The sequence below is a fragment of the Ursus americanus genome, chromosome 17, assembly GCF_024610735.1.
Source record: "Ursus americanus isolate L20-20 chromosome 17, mUrsAme1.1.p, whole genome shotgun sequence".
In the NCBI taxonomy this organism is placed as follows: Eukaryota; Metazoa; Chordata; class Mammalia; order Carnivora; family Ursidae; genus Ursus; species Ursus americanus.
In genome coordinates, this window is record NC_142143.1 from 21,283,494 (window position 1) to 21,305,322 (window position 21,829).

The 21,829-nt window shown below is 35.2% G+C and overlaps 1 protein-coding gene across 1 annotated transcript in view; it reads left to right on the forward strand.

Annotated features, from left to right (window-relative positions):
* LOC148108643 (ankyrin repeat and sterile alpha motif domain-containing protein 1B-like) overlaps window positions 1-21,829 on the forward strand; it is a 317,341-nt gene that overhangs the window by 155,813 nt on the left and 139,699 nt on the right. Inside the window, exon 5 of the mRNA XM_087869100.1 lies at window positions 7,102-7,282. Within this exon, the coding sequence (XP_087725226.1) occupies window positions 7,102-7,282 (181 nt within the window). The remainder of the gene's footprint in view (window positions 1-7,101; window positions 7,283-21,829) is intronic.

Below are 21,829 nucleotides of genomic sequence, written 5' to 3' on the forward strand. Positions count from 1 at the left end.
ATATTAAGTTGTAAAAAAAAAAGTGATGTGCACCTTTATTTGTAAAAATTTCTGTCTTTCACCCACACAGTGATATGAGCTTCCTATTTTGGCTGCTCAGAACATATCCTCTATAATCCTTTGTATAATTACTTCCTGCTTCTCTTAAACTGAAACAAATCATTTAATTTTTTTTAGAAGAACCTAAATGTGGGAAATAAAGCTGGTCTTGTTTTTAATTCTACACACATTTGCATTTGACTTCAGCATCTTTGAAATATTAATGCATAAATATTTGAAATGCCTAATTTAAAAAACACTGTTTTCTAAGATAGTCATGAGTATTTTAATGCTGGGAGAAGTGTCTGTAAGAACAAACTTCATAGTTTGGAAGTCAAAGGCTCTCCAGTTCTTCAATATCTATGTTGAGTCCAGAACTACTTAACACTTTTATCAAATAAAACTATATGTAGTCTTTCCAGTTCACATTTGAATAACTTATATGAAGAAACTATTTCATATGGAGAAATATAGATTTTCCATTTTAAGAGCTTTATACTCATTCCTATGTATGCTAACTACTAGGAATATTCTAAGAGTTTTATAATTTTGTGTCTTTTAATACAAAATGAATATATGTTAATCCTTCAGCAAATATCTCCATATAAAAATGATATAAATTGAAGTGATAAAAACAAAATATAAAGATTTTTTTAAATTTCTGCCTCTCTTTTAATTAAACACCTAGTGACTGTAAGAGTTTAATATATAGCAGAATTAGATTCTATTCCTATTTTCCACTCACCTGAATTTTCTTCAATACTCTTTAAAATGATGATCGTTTAAAAAAAAAATCAATGCTGCCAATGGACTGAGAATAGGAAAATGCTCACTGATGTAAAGATGAGAAACTCAAGAGCTATTAGGCTCTTGGCTTCATCTGTAAATTTATGCTTCTTTTTGCTTTATCTGTAGTGTAATGCCCTAGGGGAAAGTGCAATCAATTTGAAATTTCATAGATTGTGTTTTAATTTCAGCTCTCCCACTTATGTGTGAGACTTCTCTAAATCTCAAGAACATTGTAAAATGGAAAGAGTAATAACTACTTTTAATACCAACATTATAGGCTTAAATGGGATAACAAATCTCAAGTTCCTAGAAGAGGGTCTACTCCTCTTAAGCACCTGATGTTTACTCACACCCACTTTAACTTCCATGTAGTGGTCATACTTTTTTTTCTGTATATGTTTGGCCATAACTGTACAGTAAAAGGATGGTATTTTGCTTACTCGAAGATAGGAGTTTTACATCTTTAGAATAAGTCTTAATCACATTAACTATTATATTCATGAAAAAAAAGTTGTTCCTCATTTAAAAGTTTTTTTCCTTTCATTGAAAAGAAAAAAATAGAAATTGTTCTCAATTTGTATGATATCTGTAATAAAAAGTTTAATAATTTCTACCCCTACCGAATTGTCATCTGGACTCCCTCAGATCCTTTATACTGTTTTAAAAGTGATCAAGGCACAGAAGTATGAGAATTCTAACTCAAGAAGGTGAACTGATCCCAACTTTTTACATTCTTTCCCTCTGTACATACAATTAAAATTGTAAAATAAATATAAAAATAAGTATAAATCCATAGCAGTGATGAACAGTGAATGGTACTATGAGAAACATTTGGAAACTTCTGAAAGATAAAGACTAATGGCATTGGATTTAGACATTAGAGATTAATTTAGTGATTAGTCAGGGCAACTAAAGAACCTCAGCATCTTATACATGGAGAAATTGACTTTGTTTTCCTACAAGATGGTAATAACTCTCTCAGTAAGGGGAAGAGTCTGCTGAAGCTCCTACTGTGAGAACTGGAGCAGGAGAAAGAACACCAGACATTTGAGGAAAATGAACAATTAAAAAGAGAGGAACCAAAATCAATGAACAAAGTAAATGACCTTTGAGAAAACAGAATTAATGACAGACAAACATTGTAATCAATATCCTTAGATTTGAGAGGTTATTGAACTCATAACATTAAGAACAAATTATTGTTAAAATGGAATACTTAGAAAACAAGAAAAGTTATTGAAAATTAAAAATACGATCATTATGCCTGAAGTCATGATAAAATGACTAAAAGTTTTGTGCCTTATCTTATTTGTTCACTGATACATCTTCAGAGCCTAGAACAGTGGCTGACACATGGCTGATGCTCAGTAGTATATTTTTAACAAATTAATGAAAGTGCTTTAGAATATCAAATTGTAGAATACTCCCAGAATATAAAACAAGGAGGATCAAAGAGATCCAGTGTCTGTTAACTAGGAATTAAGAAAGTATGGTATTAGCATAGGAATAGACAAGTAGATCAACAGGAACATAGTTCGGTCCAAAAATGTAAACCCAGTTTATATTTGGAAATTTAGTGTATGATAAAGGTGACATTTCACATTTGTGAGGGAATGATGGTATTGGGTAGTAGGCTATTATTTGGGGAAAAAATGCTTAGAACTAAATTTTTCACCATATACACAAAATATTCCAGGTGGATTAAAGTTCTAAAAGAAAATACTACTGGTCTAGCTTCCCATTTTTATCACCCATCTCATTTTCATTTTAAAAACTATTTAAGAAAGCATCTGATTTTATTACCACTGGCTTGACAAGACTGCTTCATATTGATATAATTTATCAATGGGCTAGTGTCTGGAAAGTCTGTCATTTCCACATATTTCTACTGATGTCACTAGCTAATTTTCTGACATTCAGCTGTCTTTGGGAACTCATTTTGAAGGCTGCTTTTGCTTGCAGATTTAATATCACCCTGACTTTTGCTAGTACTACTTTTTCTTTGTACTGACACCAGAGCATCCCTTTAGTCCTATTTGACATTTTACTAGGAGGTTGATGAGGTCCCTTCATAATTAAGTTAATTCAAATGATTTAAAATCCACTTAAACCTAAGTAACTGGATTTTTAAAATGTCCAGTAGTTTAAATAACTTGAAAGTAATAGAAGAAGAAACATAAAAGTGGATATTTGAAACTTAGATTCCAGTCAAGAGAGTATTTGGAAGTAAATGTACATGTTACCTAAATCTCATCCCAGTCAGGAATTATGTGTTCTCATTTTATTCATATGTGAATCATATCTAACTGGTTTGCAGAAATACCATGAAATTTTTTGAGCTGTATCAGAATATGTTATATTTCATTTACATCATAACAGAACATAAAGATAATTCATAGAATAATAGGTTCTGATTGATTAAGAGAAACCACAATAGGTGTAGGAAATGCATGCCATCCTATACATTATACCAGTAAATTTACACATTAGTCCCTTTTAGGGACTAACATGTCACTGGCTTCATGGATGTGGGAACCAGGGCAGTCTCATTAGGCCCCACACAAAGAAGGACCCCATGCTTTGGGTTTAATGCATGAGAACAGCCATAGATAATAAATAAATGAATGGACATAGCTGTGTCCCAATAAAACTTTATCTTCAGAAACAAGAGGCAGCTCAGATTTGGGCCACTGATATGACCACAGGCCATAGTTTGCAAATCCCTTTCTCAAAGCATGACTAACATATAATGATTCTCATTCTTCGTCATCTCAGATACTGAGAGGTTTGGGCAATAACTCCCCCATCAACATTCCTGTCTAATAATAAAGAGTTCTGAAGAAGCAAATAAGAATGAGGTTAGATGATCACTGATCCATGGTTTCCTCTGTTTGGAATTTCTATTAGCCTGTCCCCTTTCTCCTGTTATTTTATTTGAAGCCATGTTTCAGTGAGATCATAGCACTCTGCTCAAAGAAAGAAAGGGAAATATCACATAGATTTGCATAACCATGTATTTGTTAAGCAGTCTATACTCAATCCCAGTAGCATATGAGCATACATCTTGTATACTTCTGGTATAGAAATGCATACATTTCTGTTCTTTACCAAAACAAACAAACAAAAAAACTTATCTTCTGACATCTACCCAAGCAGAAATCTGTGAGTCACCTTAAACTCCTTCCTTAAAATCAACCTTCACATCCAATCAGATGCCAAGACCTAAAGAGCTAACAGTATTGACATCTCCTAAAAACATCTATCTCCAACTCTGTTGCCACTGCTTACCTCAGGACCTCACTGTGTCTTGGTTAGTGTTCTTTAACATCTTCCTAATTGGTCTCCCTTCCTTTAATCCAGCCTTGACTAATTCATTCTCTAAACTGCTAAAATTAGTTTACTAAAATGTACATCCAACCATAAAATCCTCTTGCTTGGAAATCATTCTGGGGTTCCTTAAAATATTCAGGTTAAAGACAAACTCCTTAACATGGCATTAGAATCTTTTATGAGTTGGACCCTGCAACTTGTAATATCTCATGGCTTGAAACCACCACTCCCTCACATTCTCTGTGTTACAGCCGTTATGAACTATTTCTCCCCATCCTCTTTTGTCTGCTTACCATCTCTGCTTCACTGAGATTCAACTCAGCCATCAATCACCTGCTTGTGGAAGACTTTCCTGATTCCCTCCCTAAAGTAGAGGCTCACCTTTTATATTTTGTGCCTCCACTTATCATAGCCCTTATGACTGTATAATACTGCACTAATGCATAATCCTTGGATTGCTTGTTTCTTCCTCATGCACCACCCCTTCTTCCACTTTAAGTCTATAATAACCTAGAGAACAAGGACAGTGTCTTTATTATTCTTATTCCTATCACACTGCTTACCAAGGTACCTGCAATTTAGTATACACTAAGCAAATATTTTTAGAATGAATCAATACAACAAAAAATAGGCTGTTTGCTTTCATGATTGCATAATAAATTGTGATTTCAATTAGAGCTTTGGGTAGTCAAGTTCAGAAACACGTGTTTAAAAAACAGAAGTAGGGGCACTTGGGTGGCTCAGTTGGTTAATGTCTGCCTTCCGCTTGGGTCATGATCCCAGGGTCCTGGGATCAAACCCAGCATCAGGCTCCCTGCTCAGTGCGGAGTCTGCTTCTCCCTCTCTCTCTGCCCCTCCCCCCACTTATGCTCTAACTCTCTCTCTCTTTCTCTCCTCTGTCTCTCAAATAAATAAATAAAATCTTAAAAAAAAAGAAACAGAAGTAAATGAGGGTTACAGAAGGGAGGAGAGATGAGGGGATGTGGTAACTGGATGATGGGTATTAAGGAGGGCATGTATTGTGATGAGCACTGGGTGTTATATGCAACTAATGAATCATTGAACACTAAATCAAAAACTAATGATGTACTGTATGTTGGCTAACTGAACATAATAAACAAATTAAATTAAAAATTAAAAAAGTAAAATTAAACAACAAAAATGTATCTTCAAGACTAAACTCTAAGCACAAAGAAATTACTTTAGGTCTAGTGAACTTTTTCTAATTTCCATTTATTTATAACTTTTTCTTTACCTTCACATCCAACTTACTAAAAGAATTGTTCATAAAAAAAAAAAAAGAAACAGAAGTAAAGGAGTCATATGTATCAGTTGGCTTGATCTTTATAAAGTTTATGAGAAGAAATATTACACAAATTTGGTCCATTGCTTATATATGAAATAAAACTAAATCATAACATAATAAAATAAAACAAAATGAAGATGATGGACATACCTGTATTTCCATTGGAGCTAGTGTCATAGTTCATGCCTTTTAATTACTGTTATATCATCTAGTAGAAAGAACATGAATGTGAAATTGAGACTCATTAGCCCCAAGGACAGACATTTGATGAGAAATTAAACCTGACATTGCATCCCAATCTTCCATACTTCAAAATCGACTGAGTCCTACGTGGGTACTAAGTTGAATTCTATGTCATAATAATAAATGACTTGATTATATAGCAATGCTTCTAAACCTCTTTCATAAAAATACTATAATAGTGAAATAATAAAGCATAGTGTGATAATTTGCATCCTTTATATAAAAAAATAAAATAGATACATTTTCATTGTTGTTGTATATTTTAAATTATAGACTAAATGATATCTACATAAAAAAACATGATGAGCTAGAAGAGAGAGGGTAACCTGAATATTTTACAGGAAAATAATCTATGGAGTACAGTGGTTAAATTAACAAGTATTTGAGGGCAGTGAAAATGTTAGTAAACCAAAAGTTTATTGTACTTTGGGGATAGTAAAGTACGGTAAAATTATTGTAAAGAAATTGCAGTCACTCTCTTGTTAATTATTATAGGAAATTGTTAATATTTCAGTAATATGAGTAAAAATTAGAAGTAAGAAAACTTGGATTGATTCTTGGAAAATGCAGACAAATCTGAGAGCCAGAAGACTGTAGTTTTAAAGGACAGTGTTAGAAGCTCTGCTAGTCAGGAAGAAAAGTGTATATAATTAAAACTATGGGGGAAAAAAAAAACCCGTAAAACTTCTATAGGGAACAATCCATTACTGGTGAAGGATATAGATTATATCTGCTATTGCTCCATGATTTTAACTTTTATGTTTAAATTGACTTTTCTTGCTCTTTGGGGATTAATTAAAATCCTTAAAAAGGAAATCAAAGTTCACAACAAATACCATGTAGATTCTTAAGTCCTGGGAAATGTTCTATATAACTTTACTTAATTCTGATTATCAAATTTCAGCATATGGTACTTGGGGGCAATATCTAATGCTATCAATTTCTTGGACTATATAGAGAACAAAAAAAGAGAACTGCCTTAATTATGCTTCAATATTGTAAGAGCTCTTTTATTATTAGATTCTATATCCTCAGCAAATGCCATATGCTTAATAAATGTTAGTTAAATGAAAGGTGACTTAGAATTGCAACTTTCCAAATTGCTTATTAAGATAAATTCTGTGTACTGTATTTGTATAGTCTTCTCAGGAAATCTAACAAAAAGTCTAAGTTATTTTATCCAGTATGTCAAAATATTTTTTCAATAAATAATTTTTCATTATTTAATTCATCAAGGGATTATTTAGTATCTTGCTGTAAAGCATAATATATTTTAAGTATAAAAACCAGATAGATTAACTGATAAAATCATCACTTGTATTAAATCAGTTGGGAGATTGGGCTGAAGATGAACATGATCATATTAATACTCTCATCCCACTCATTTATTTTAGCCTAAACAACGAACATCTATTGTGTCTTCTCTGGATTTTCATCGAATGAATCACAACCAAGAATATTTCGAAATCAACACATCTGCAGGGTGTGCAAGCTTTACTTCCAGCCCTCCTGTTAGTCCACCCACCTCTTCTGTGGGAACCACAGAAGTCAAGAACGAGGAAACTGGCCATACAGGTAAAGCAGTTCACTTTATGCAGCTATATTTTTGAACTTTTAAACCTAAAGCCTTAATGAGATAGAGATATTAAGAGGAGTCTTCATATAAATTGTACTGTTTTTTGTTCACCTATATGTATAGCAATGTAGGACATTATAATTTTTGCCAGCGTCTTTTTGAGCACATTAATGGCCTTTCAGGTATTAGGTATTAAAGATGATGATTCAATGCTATTATGGTAGTGAAATAACCAGAGACCTGGAAATGCTCTTCTTCCACTGCTGTCTACCCCTCTCCACACAGTGGTATCAACTCATCAGTATACAACTTTATTAATAGCTGCTTTGAGGCTACAAAACCTGTATCAACCTGCTAAGAGTGAGTTGGATGGTATGGCCTAAGTGGGCTTTAAATCTACTCAAACCAGGGGCGCCTGGGTGGCTTAGTCGTTAACCATCTGCTTTCGGCTCAGGGTGTGATCCTGGAGTCCTGGGATCGAGTTCCGCATCTGGCTCCTCTGCTGGGAGCCTGCTTCTTCCTCTCCTACTCCCCCTGCTTGTGTTCCCTCTCTCAGCGGCTGTCTCTATCTCTGTCAAATAAATAAATAAAATCTTAAAAAAAAAATCTACTCAAACCAAGGTGAACTTGGAGAGGAGAGGTGTGAGGAAATAGTACTGGGTGTAAGGGAAAGATTAAGGAAAGTAACCATACCCACTAGTAACACACACCTGGTTCTACCCAATCAGATTTGCAATATTTCCTTTCTTTGGGGGCAAGAAGTTAATAACTGGTAAGGCCTAAGGACAGAAATATGAGAAGTGGGACCTAAAGAATCTCTTCCCTTTATATTAAAGTAAGTGAACTATTCTACCACTTTCCTTTAAAAAGATATTTTAAAATCCACTAGATATGATTAATATGACTTTTAGAATCAGAAGGTATCATTTATGAGTATTCCATGTAACCTTTGTTCAAAATGAGTGTGTGTATGACTATACAAATGTATGCACCGAACTTAAGTCCTTTACTCTGACTGTACTTTTAAGAACACTGATACTAACATTCCAAAAATATAGCAAGAAAATTATTTTCCCCTAGGAAAACTAAGATTTTAAAAATAATGATTAATGGAAGTGATGACATTGATAAATTCTATGGAAGCTATTATCTAACCTTTTCATGGCAACCAGAGTGATGTTTTTAAAATGCAAATCAAGGCATGTCATTATCATGCTTAAAATAATCAGTGGATCCTCACAACGATGAATAAAATCCAACTCCTCACTATGGCCAGTGAAGCTCAGGATAGCCTAGCTCTGACCAGCTCTTTTTTTTTTTTTTTTTTAAGATTTTATTTATTTATTTGAGAGAGAGAGTAAGCACAAGTAGGGGGCACAGCAGGCAGAGAGAGGGAGAAGCAGGCTCCCTGTTGAGCAGGGAGCCCAATCTGGGACTCGATCCTGGGATCCTGAGATCCCATGACCTGAGCCAAAGGCAGATGCTTAACTGACTGAGCCACCCAGGCATCCCTCTGGTCAGCTCTTTAACCTAAACTTGAACAAACTCATCCTGGCCCACACTGGCCTTCTTTTCTAGGCGTTCTAGTCCTGGGGCTCTTATACTTTGGTTCCTACTGCCTGGAATCTGAGGGTCTTCAAATTTTTATGTGGCTGAGTGTCATTTGGGTTTTGATGCAAATACACTTTCTCATAGAGGCCTGCCCAGATCACCTTATCTTGAGTAAGGCCCTCAATATGATGACAATTATAATAATAAAGATGCAAAAAGAACAATCATAAATATTACTAACCAATACGTTTTAAACAAAAACTTTAACACTATACATCATAGACTGTTTTAGGCATTTTATGTATATTAACTCATTTAAATCTCATAACTGATATATGAATTAGATGTTATGACAAATATTATCTATTATTTGTAGACAAGGAAACACAGAAAGAGAATAAACCATGTTTCAACATTGCTCTTGTCACTTCTGTCAAATTATCCTGTTTTCCTTTTTCCATATCCTTATTTATTATGTAAAATTACACTGTTCACTTGTTTCCTTGTTTATTATCTTCTCTCCTCTTTCTAGAACTGTAGGGTAGAATGGATGGATCCCTGACAGTTTGTAGGCACTGAAGTCAGGCTACCTAAGTTTGTTTACTAACTATGGGACTAACGTTCTTACCAGCTAGCTGAGACTTAACTTCTTTATGCTATTGTTTTCTTAGCTATAGAATTAAACTAACAATTAATTAATTACATTAACTTACCCTATAGAGTGGTAATGCATATAAAGTAATTAGCACTGTGTCTGGAACATACTGCTCAATAAATGTTAGTAACTGTTAGTAGTAGTCATTATGATATTCATGAAGCCTAGCACTAGTTCATTGAGTATGACCATTTATTGTATGTCAGCCATACACCAGATTTAGTAGGACAGGAAGGATGGGATATGATTTGTGAATAAAAATGGTGTATGAACCCCAGAAAAGTTCTGCATATATAATTATTACTCAATTAATACTTATTTGAATGAGTAGCTCCATTTAAAATTTAAAATTCTAAAATTTAAAATTCTAAAATGGGAGGAATGACAAATACTCTGATACTTGCTTTAAGAAAATCTCAGCTTTATTTTAGTTAGTACACTAAGTGACTTTTTGGGTGATTAATTTTTGAATTTTTTCAACTGTCCTTTGTAGGTAGGTAGAAATTTTATTTATTTATATAAAACTTAAAAGTAAAAGAAAGAATGGGTCTAGTCCCAAATCTCTGACCACTAGATGAAGAGGATAAAAACACACACATTTTACTGCTGTCTGGACTTTAGTGGTACCATCCAAAATGTGCGAAGAAATTGTAGTTTGCCACACATCCCAAAATTGGTATTTTCAGATCTGACCTTTGAACAAAACCAAAATCTAACCTTTTAATGATTGAAATGGTTTCAAACAGCATGTCACTATGGTTTCCTAATGTAATATGTCACCTCCATGTTACATCAAAAATTTTGGAATAGATTGATATTTACTAATAGTGTGGAAGGACAATGCTGATTTGTTTTATATTAAAAACTAAAACTTTTAATTTATAAACAAAACTTTTAAGGTAGGGATTTATCAACTTGAAAAGTAGCATTCATTATCTTATACATAGACGATTTATTATACTTTGTATTTAAAAACTTGAGCATATGAGACTCCTGGATGGCTCAGTCACTTAAGCGACTGACTTAATTTTGACTCAGGTCATGATCTCAGGGTCATGAGATTGAGCCTTGTGTAGGGCTTTGTGCTGGGCATGGAGCCTGCTTAAGATTCTCTCTCTCTCTCCCTCTCCCTCTGTCCTCCCCCCACCTCTCTAAAGATAATAAATAAATAAATAAATAAATAAATAAATAAATAAATAATGAAAACCTGCATATACAGACACTACCACATGGTTTACATTGAAAGAGCATGAATTCCAGACTTAGTTCTATCACTGATTTGCTGTATATTTTTCATCAAATCACTTATCTTCTCTGATTTCCAATTTGTTTCTCTGAAAAAGGGAAATAATATCTACTCTTTGAGTACTTGTAGCAATAAAGGAGCTTATTTATATGAATACATTTTGTAGACTAGGGAAACTAATTCTTCTTTAATATTATCATCATTATTGTTTAATATTATTACTTTTCTTATTTACTGTTATTATTTAAAATCTACAGTAATCTTAAGGTGGAATTAGCCTAGATATGTACATTGGTCTGGACTTATAAGTAGCTGACCTTAAATTAAAAATATAATCTAAATTATTAGATAAATCTACAGTTAATTTATAAACGATTACATGCACAAAAGAATCTTGACAAAATGTTATTTATAGAACAAAGACTAATATACTCTCACAAATGAATTATATACTATAAAACACTTTGAACAAGTGACCCAATGAATTTATTATAACAGAGACATTTCAAAAGTAGCCTGAATATAAAGCTTCCTACTTATAAGGCACTGTCTTATATATTCCAAGTATCAATTCATGCCCAAGTATCAATTTATGAATCATCAAAAAAGTTGTTAAAGTGAAAGATATGTGGAGTTAGACACACTACAGAATGATATGACTAGATTAGCATTTAACTAGAAAGATCACTCTAGTATTAAAATGTAATAGATAGATTTGAGATGAGGTAAAATTGGAGGTGGGGAAAAACAATGTCATCAGCAATGGAAAGATGTAAATGGATTTGAGAGATACAAGGAAATAATCAACAAGTTATGATAACGGTTTGGATGTATGATGGTAAAGGGGAAAAGTTCAAGGAAGCCTCTAAAGTTTCTGGTTTAAGCAGATTCATCAAATCAGACTGCCATACCCTAAAATATGAAATATTTATAAGTAAGAAGGGTATGTGGATAGATCGTGTAGGAACTTATAGGCCATTATAAGGACTTTGGCTTTTACTCAGAGTGAAATGAGGAGTAAATTCAGGTCTTTGAGAAGAAGAGTGACCTATCTAACTTCTATTTGTGAGGATTACCTATCGAGTTGTGAATGGATTGAAGAAAGGGAACAGAGTGGAAGCATGAAGGCCAGTTAGGAGGTTATTATAGTATTGCAGTAAGATGAGAGGTGAAAGGAGCTCAGATCAAAGGTGAAACAGTGGAGGTATAGAGAAATGGATGGATATTAGACATATTTTTAAGGTAGATCCAATAGGATTTCATGGTGGAGTGGATGTAGTGTATGAGAAAAAAAGAAATAAGAAAAACTGCAAGATTTTTGTTCTGAACAACTGTCAGAATGAATTTACTATGATCTGACATGTGAGAGGTTGTCCGAAAAGCAGGTTTGGTGAACAGGGTGAAATACCAGGAGTTCGTTTTAAGTTTGAGAAGCCTACTTGAATAGATGTGTTGAGTAGCAGCTGAAGATCCAGTGAAGATACAAATGTGAACATCATCACTATATAGATGATATGGAGTGTAGACAGAGGACCAAAAACTGAGCTCAATGAAAGAGGGGATAAAAGGCAATACCAGTAAAGGAGATTGAGAAGGAATAACCTGTTAGGTAAGAGAAAAGCTTTTGGTGATTGTTGTGTTCTGAATTCAGATGAAGAAAGTTATTAAGAGGGAAAGAGTGATCAACTCTGTCAAATGTAGCTAACAAGTTGAGTAGGATGATGTGAGGACTGAGTCAGAACTGACTAGTGGATTTAACAATGTGGAGGTTACTGCTGACCTTGACAAGAGCAATTTGGTTGAAATGGAAGGGGCAAAAGCCCAACATAGTGGGTTTAAGAGAGAATGGGAGGAGAGGACTTAAAACAAATATAAACTACCTTTTCAAGAAATTTCTTCCAAGGAGAATTATAAAATTGTGATAAAGAAGGAGAAAGAGAGAATGGGTTCTATTAATTAAGAGGAGAGATTGGCATTAGACAGGATCATGGGAAACAGGCAAGAATGATGTTTCCAGGCTGGGTACAAATTCTGGAAAGGGATCCATGTGGTGAGAATCTGAGGAGTATTTGTTCTGATAATTTCTATTTTCTCCATTAAGGAGAAAGCAGCAGCATCAGTTGAGATGAAGGAGGGAAGAGGAGATGTGGAGGTGGAGGAAAGAGAAGAAGGAATGAGAGTTGTTTAGGAGAAAGAGACAGTGAATGGAAAAGGGAGATATGATGTAATCATCTGGCAGAATTAAGAGCCCATTCGAGGTTCATGTTCATGAACTTAAAGTTGGATTAGCCAATGTCGTTCTGTTTTTCTCCAGCTCCATAGTTTTCAGAGTTGAATTTTACATTGTGTTTTTGTCAAGTGGGTTTATTGAAGAGCAAGGAAATATGAACACAAGAGAATGAGAGTTATGTTTGACATAAAATTCAAGATGGAGAATTAGGAAAAAGAGGACAATGGAACAAGTAATAGTGAAAAATCAAAAGGATCATTGGATTGGAGATTCTAGTCAGGTCAAAGAATTGCTGAAGTCAAAGTACTAAAGAAGTGGGGTGGAATGATAAGAGATGGTTTGGAAAGAAAGATGCTCAAGAAACCAGGAACAACTATAATTGTTGGTAATAACAGAGTCTTAGAACTATGAAGGTGAGCAGCTGAGTTAGCTTCTCCCTCCACAAAATAGCCTTACATACTGTGGTTAAATCAGTGCAAATTTTTAGAAGAAATATTCGATATAAAGAACCATGTATATTTCTACATTGATCTCCATTCATATTTAAATTAGTCTTTCCATTTATTTAACAAATTAGGAAATAGGTGAATTTTACCTAAGTTCATCTCTTCTGTACTTTGTCCCACCCTTCCCTGAGATGCTAAGACCTCTTTTGTTGTCCCCTGGCTGCCTAAGGCCCCCTGAGAGTGGTGATCCATGGAGGGTCACTCCTTCAGGAAACTTGTTTTCCTCTTGACCACCATGCAATTCTTTCTTATATGAAACTTTTGAATGACCGGAGAGCCCATCTGATAAGGTATTTCAGTCTTTGGGGTACCCCTAATGGTTGCCAGTGTGTTCTTTTTGCTCAGGTAAGCAGGCTTTTTTAAGATAGAGGCAGTGAGAGGTGATAGAATTCTGCATCTTTTTTTCCCCTTTTCTTTAGTGAGAAAAATAGAGAGCACGAGCAAGGGGAAGGGGCAAAGGAAGAGGGAGAGAGGGAGACTCTTAAGCAGGCTCCACGCCAAACATGGAGTCCTATGCAGGGCTGGATCTCGCAACCTTGAGGTCATGACCTGAGCCAAAATGAAAAATCAGATGCTTAACTGACTCAGCCACCCAGGGACCCCTAGAATTTTGCATCTATTTTTTTTTAAGATTTATGTATTTGTTATATATAGAGAGAGAGCACGAGCAGGAGGGGCAGAGGAAAAGTGAGAGAGAATCTCAAGCAGACTCCATGCTGAGCATAGAGTCCGATGTGGGGCTTGGTCTTATGACCCTGAGATCACGACCTGAGCTGAAACCAAGAGTTGGCCACTTAATTGACTGCACCGCCCAGGCATCCCTTCTAAATCTATTTTAAAAGTAGAGCCACCGTATTTTTTTGGATGGATTGGACATAGAATGCAAGAAAATGAAAGAGACCAAATGTGTAACTCAAGGATTTTGGGCCCTTCTGACCATTGGAAGAATGAAGTTTATATTAATTGAGATGAAGAAGCTCAGTTTAGGACATTTAAATTTGAAACACTATTGGATATCCAAGTAGATAGGCCAAGTAAATAATCGAGACAGTGAGGTAAGGCAGGGTGGGAGGAAGCTACATAATAATTTTATTTTTATCAAAAGTAAAGGATATCACTTTTAAAAGATTGAGAAACTGTGCCTTAGCCAAAAACAGTGACCTGTGAGATCTGAATTCCTCAATGAAGATACCCTGGACAGGTATGTTGTGAATTACTGGGGAAAAGGAAGCTGAGAATCACCAGTTGTAAAGATGCTTTCGCTTTATGAAAAGTTGTATCCTGAAAGCTCTACATATGAAGAATTTTGTGGGCTAGCCCCTTTGGGGTCTTGCTAGAGAAATTAGCTACCTTGGTAATTAATGATCTCCAGTTTTGTTAGTAGTTTCAAAACATCACCTCCTGCTAAAGAAAACTGATGGGAGGGAGGATATCTAAAAAGAGTAAGGTGGAAAAGTGCTTCTTCCCAAGTGGAAGAAATAACAAATACAAAAGCTTCTAAGTGCTTAACAGCATAGGATGCTTTTCTGCAAGGGAGAAGAAACATTAGAGGAGCACTAAAATTAGAACAGAGAGCGTGGCATGGACCTTTCACGCTGCTTGGGGATTGCCAGAAAGACAAACAAAGGCCTTCCTTTTAATTAGTTCACACAGACTGAAAATAGTCCTCCTGAAGCTGAGACAATGTTTTTCCAGCAGCCACGGAACCTGCGTAGCTGAGTGGGTCTTTGGACTCTAGTTGGCATGAAGACCAAAGCCAGGCTGCTGAGGTGATCATTAAGCTTCATGCTGAGATTTAGGGTGAGCAGATACAGAGAAAGTTAATGGCTAGTAAGAATGATGTGTACTTATATCTTCAAGGTTTATTTTCTTTAAAATATGCATTAAACAAATTATCTGAAGTATTGATTGTTAAATGCAGTACTTTCAATAGACCATGATTTTAGGTAGCCAAAAGGAAAGCTTTTTATCTCAAATATTATATATATGTAATAACACAAATATATTCTTTTTTAAAGTTATTTTATTTATTTGGAGGGGGAAGGGCAAAGGAAGAGGGAGAGAGAGAAACACAAGCAGACTCCATGCTGAATGTGGAGACTGATGCGGGGCTTGATCTCACCACCCTGAGATCAGATCTGAGCTGAAAGCAAGAGTCAGGTGCTCAACTGACTGTGGCACTGAGGTCCTCCTGTAATTGCAAAAATATATTCTTATCAGTTCTTGATAAATCATAAAATGCCTTTTCTATATTTTCTCTTTTCCTATTTCCCCTTTGGTGTCTCATGACTTTTCTCCACCGCCTTTCTGCACATATTGCACATTACATAGAAGGCAAGATATAGGTTAGTAGATGCTTGATGAAAAAAAGAAAATATTGACTACTTTTTAGTACTTAAAAATATGTAAATATCTTACATATTAGATAGATGTTGGGGTAATATGGCTTAGTGCAAACAATCACGTGAGAACTTATTATTCTCAGTGAAATTCGTTGAAATAAGACTGTTGGTTTATTTGGGCAACATAAAATAGATATATTTACTCAGAATATGGCTGTGAGACTATCTGAATGACTGATCTCATGCAGGGGTCTACAGCTTTTCCAGGAAGAGCTGGGATCTGAGAGACAAAGCGGAATTAACTAGGCCAAGGTGGGGTGGGAAGATTATATTCCAAAGGAGGACTAGAGTATTGAAGAAAAAAATTTTCTGTGGTAGAAATTAACAAGAAACTACAGGTTCCAGAGAAAGGGGAGAAAGGGCAGGAGCTGTGTCCATAGAGGAAGTAAAAGGCCAATCATGCAGGTATGAACACTGTAAATTGTGTTCAGGATTTTGGTCTTTATCCTAAGACCAAAAGAGATGTAGGAGCAATGACAAGTTGCTGACAGGCTGGTAAACAAGGAGAAATGATCTAATTTGCATTTTATTGTCTGATGGCTCCTATCTTTTCTATGAACTAGAAACGAAGTCATCCTTGGTGAGGGAACAATGAGGGCAAAGACCACGAAGAGCAGAGAAAGTTTAAATTATCTTTTTGTCCAAATTCCTAACAAATGGTTGGTATGTGGGCTCTGAGAGCAACATAGGAGGGATAGTAGGGTGTGGGTATCCCTCCCATTGTACCTACAGTTTGTGGGTGATATATTTAAGTCAAGATCATTACCACCAGGTCCAGCTCATTTTGGCTGCTCACCTCAGCTCAGCTCTCACTGGTAAGGTGGACCCACTATTCAGCCACGTCTGCCATCTGTTCACTCTGGCCTTTGTTGCAGTCACCTCTCTCTTTGCGGAGCTGCCCCACGGCAGCCTACTTGACTTTCAGCCCAGATGCCTCTGAGGCCCCCTTTTGGAGGCCACAGAAACCTCTGGGCCTCATTCATTAAGGGCAATAAGGAGGGCTCAGAAAAATTTATCAAGACTTTGCCAGTTCATACCATGCAGAACTACCAAGTTTACCCAGAAGTGGCCATGCCCAGAATATAGATGGGATTTGGAGCCTACGTCCCTCTTTCCTTATGTTCTCCCAATACCTATTATATTATAGGCTTTCCAGATAAAGCTTGGAAAGAAAAGTTTAGGACACACATGTAGAACTATTTTTCTATATTCCCTATCTCATTCAGCCTTTTCCTTCTTAAAATTTTTGAGGCTTGTATGTCCTTCCTCTTCTGGGCATTAAGTCTCCAGTCCAGACCTGGAGGAAGAGAGGTTCCCAATGAACAAAATTTAAGAATGGAAATATATCAGTATCTTCTTTGAAAAATACTATCCCTATTACCTTGAGCCAGTACCACTAAATGAAAAACACATGAATGTAACACATGCTTAATTAATGTAGCTTCATAAATGCTTAATAACCATGACCATTATTATTATTTGTATTGTTGTTATTATTGTAGGTTTAGGCAACAAACAGAGCCCAAACTCTAAGAATTCAGTATAAATACAGAGCAGCCAGGTGCTAGGAATCCAGCCAGGCAATCAGAATCTTAAATCCACAGTTGCTTGGAACTGGCAGGTCAATCTACTGATGAGCAGAGTTGGAATTTCTGTTTGTTCTGTTTTACATGTTCTGGGCTGTGAGGGCAGCAAAAGCTGGAGTTGTGTTACTGCTGGGGAAAGCCAGACTTCTACAAGTGATAATCTATCCAAAATTATAGCAAAAGCAAGAGAGCAGCTGTTCCAGAGAGTTTTTGTGTTGAAAATCTTTTTTTAAAATTAATCTTTTATTAACTCAATTTTCTCTTGCTTTTACCTTCTGTTAATTTGTGTGAAAATACAACTGCTTTGTTAGCAGAATTTTCTTTGTGATTCAGATTCAGTGCTGCATATATCTTCTCTTTAATTATCTTGTCTAGTTTGTTTGATAGATTTTCTCTACCAGACTGTTTATATTTCTTGAAAAATCTCCCTGCTATCAGTTATATGTGTGTGATATACATATGTATGATCATTATAATTAAATATAATATGGTAGAAGAATAAGTAACTGTAAATTCTTTTTTAATGGAGGGAAAAACTTCTTTCCAGGTCTGTGCTATGGACAAATCCCCTCTCTACCTTCAGTTGAAAACCATTTCCAAACTGTTAGAACTTTTTTGAATTCACATCTTCTATCTCTACAATCTTCTTTGGAAGAATATTTTTCCCTTTTTTTTCTCTACACCTTGTCTATTTTGGGATGGTGCCCTGTGTGGGGTCTACCTGGGCGCTAGCCTTTTAAAATGCAGGCTTCTTTTTTTATGAGTCATGATGTAAGTGAGCAAGCCCAAGGTGGAACTTGTTTCATATATTCTCCCAGGTAACTTCTTACCTACTTGCTGGACCAGTTGTTCCCTACCTGGTGCTAGGCTCTAATAATTTCAACTTTTCTACTTGACTCATGGTATCTGTTATTAGGCAGAATTGTAAGATGACCCCATGATTCCTGCCCCTTTTTGAGTATGTATGCAGCCCTGGCCAACACGTGGATTGTAGCCTGCTGAGACACTTCCCAGAAGACTGATTAGGATGTGATCAGACTCCTGACTCATATAAACTGTGAGATAATAGGTGCATGTTGTTGTAAGCCACTGTTTTTTGCGATTTGTTATACAGAGGCAGAAAATGAATACAATGTCTAATGTTTCTATGATCTGGGAAAAAAGGAGACTGTCTCCATCTTCTCTGACCCCAAAGGAACCTCCCTGATCAGCACTCATCCTTTGCTCTCATTAAGATTATAGACATGGTTGAGAGTGAAAATTTTCTCTTTTGAAAACTGTCTCTTTTACTCCACATCCCCAAGCCCAGCTCAGTTAATGCACTTATGCATTATCTGTAATACCATTTCCCCCCAAAATAATAGTTTTTATTTTAATAAATAAAATTTACTAAGTTGTAAAGCTAAAGCTCTAAAACTTTCTTACAACATAAGCCAGAGGGTGGGAGACTATATTAGGGATCATATGAACCTGAAGTTCTTAAATTATTGATGTTTCCTCCAGATTTAGCTTTTCTTAAATTTAGCAGAGTTAATTTTTTAAGCATATATCTGATCATGCCACTTTGTTGCTTAAGAACATTTTATATATTGTCACTGTAAAAGAATGTCCAAATGCCTTAGCATGTCCAACAAAGTCCTTGATAACCTGGCTCTAATTTTCTCTTTATTTACCTCTACCCAAATATACCATGCAGTCCTAAGTACATTGTTCTTAAAGCTCATGGTCCTTGATTCATAGAATACTCTTCTGTCACTTTGGCATGCCTTCCCATCTAATTTGCCCGGTAAACTTTAACTCTTTTGAGGAATTTGGCTAAGGGTGACCTCCTTTATGAAGCTTTCTCCAACAATTCTTTCCAACGATTCTTTCATCCATGTGCCTCCCTAACACTATTCACACACCTCTGCTATTAGATATTTTATACAGAAGTATTTGTTTAAATGTCTGGGGGTTCCCTAAATGCAGGGATCAAGTTGCAAATAAGATGTATGTATCTCCAGTGCCTAGCATAGTGACTGGCTATGGTGAATGATTGAACAACTGAATATTTGCTTTGTTGGAGTTCTACTACCTACTATGTACCTTATTTCTATCTACATAATAAGACTAGACCAGCTTTTCTTTGAACTACTTTGCTTTCTTCTGAGCCACGGAGCCCATCTTTCACTGGTTATTTTATAAAATGCCTCCGAGAGAAATATCATTTTTAATGTAAATTTTTGTTACATAATTGATCTGATTTCACAGATGAAAAGATAGCCGTTATTTACATTGAGAGGCTATTCAGTTTTCTTATATAATTATAAAGTAGTTGACCCAGCATTGCCAAAATCATTAATATCACTCTAGAAAGCAATGTATCTGACCATGTGCACTAATTTATAATTTCCTTCACCTTTTTATTTTAGTAGACCAATGTCCAAGGCTTCATTTTAAAAATAACAGTAGTAACTTTAGTGATCCCTCTTCTTTCACAATGTCAAAGCCAGGCATAGCGTGACTTTCTTTTTTCCCTTTCCCAGAACTGATTTTTTTCTTCACCACTGCTTGTCCTAGTTTCTTCATTAGCCATGTGTGAGGTTGAGAATATTGTATTAGGACCTGGAGGACTGAGAATTAGAACTTTCAACATATTAGTGATGATCAGAATCCAATGTACAGAGTGAACACCTCTGACAGAATTTTAACCTCTGGCAAGCAGTTCACAAGAACTCTCATTTGTGTGTGCATACAGGTTTTCCATAGCATAGTTCTTCTTACTTAGAAAAACTAATATAGTGGAAGGCAAATATGCTGCAAGAATCAACATATCTTCCAGAGCCAAAGGTGTAATTTTTGTATTATCTACCCATTTAGATCTAAAACAGGCCTATTGTATGTCTGTGTTCTTTGTATTGGCACAGGTGCGTGTGTTCTTTTTATTAACTCTGAAAAGCAAAAGTTGACTCTGTAAAGCTAATAATAGATTTCAGATTTCCTTCTGGAAAGCACATAGCACACGTGAAAGGAAGCATTATTAACTAAAGAAAACTTTCAGTTCCTAATGGTTAGCATTTTGACAAGCTGTTGTCTTAGATGAAGGATTTAGATTATATATTACATAATTTCAAAGTATTTTGTATTTCTTCTTGATTTGAGTATCCAGTAAATAGTACTCATCTTTATATCAATGTAAAGGAGACCTTCAGCTCTGTTTTAGTCTCCTAGCCCACTGATGTGCTGTAGGCCATTAATTTGCAACTGGGTTTTGTTTCTTCTATTAATTATAATCCTCTTGAACAAGGTAACATTACAATAAATAATATGTCAAATTCTCTAGGCTAAGTAGTTTTATATTTACTAGCAATATATTTGTTCTCTGAAGTTGCCATATAGAAAATTAAAAATAGAATATCAAATTCAAAATAATCCTGGACCATTTCCCCATACCTCATATTTGATATATTCCCTTTTGGGCAATTATTACCTGTTTTTAAAAAAATCTTAAATATATTTATCTAAAACCGGTTCTTTATGATTTGTTAAGAACCCATGTCATATGTTCATTATACTATCTTAGCAACATCAAGCATATAAGCAATTATGGTTGAGGCCTTAATTATTGACTGTTTATATATAAAATGTAAAACTACATATAAACACTAAACAAAAATTAGTTATATTGTCAAATTTACGAATAATACTAGGTAGAGAAAGTTCATTTACTCATTTAACAAATACTCATTTAGCACTTACAACGTACTAATGCCCAGTCAAGATACTGGGTATTCAACAATGGAAAGACATGGTCTCTTCTCTGAAAACCTTTATGGTATGCGAGTAACTAAGTATAAGGTTATTATATTAATATAATATGAACTTAGAGATAGGAGCATGTAAATCTGCCTAAGAGCATTAGAGATGGTTTCACAGAACACTTGTCTTATGACTTGAAGAATTTATCAAATGGATTTTGAAGGAAAATGGTGAAGAAGGAAAAGAATAGAGAAAGAGGTAGAGAAAGTAGAATCTTTAGAACCAGAGAAATTTGGACCTAGATCCTTGTTTTGCCACTTACTATGATCTTTAGATAATGATAACGTTTCAGAGATTCATATTATTTCTTTTGAGATAATGTAGATGGCCATACTTAGCATAGGACTTTGCACATGGTAGGGACTCAATAAATATCGTCCCTTTGCACCTACTATGAGCTTCTTGTAGCTAGATAGTATCAACATTTTAAAGATGAGGAAAGAAGGTTCACAATGGTTAAGGGAACTTACTTAAGGTCACACAATTAAGTAAGTTAGTGGCAGAGCCAGGATTAGAACCTGTATCTTCTGACAAAACTTTTCCCATTATGCTGCAAGAAGGATTCCAGGTTA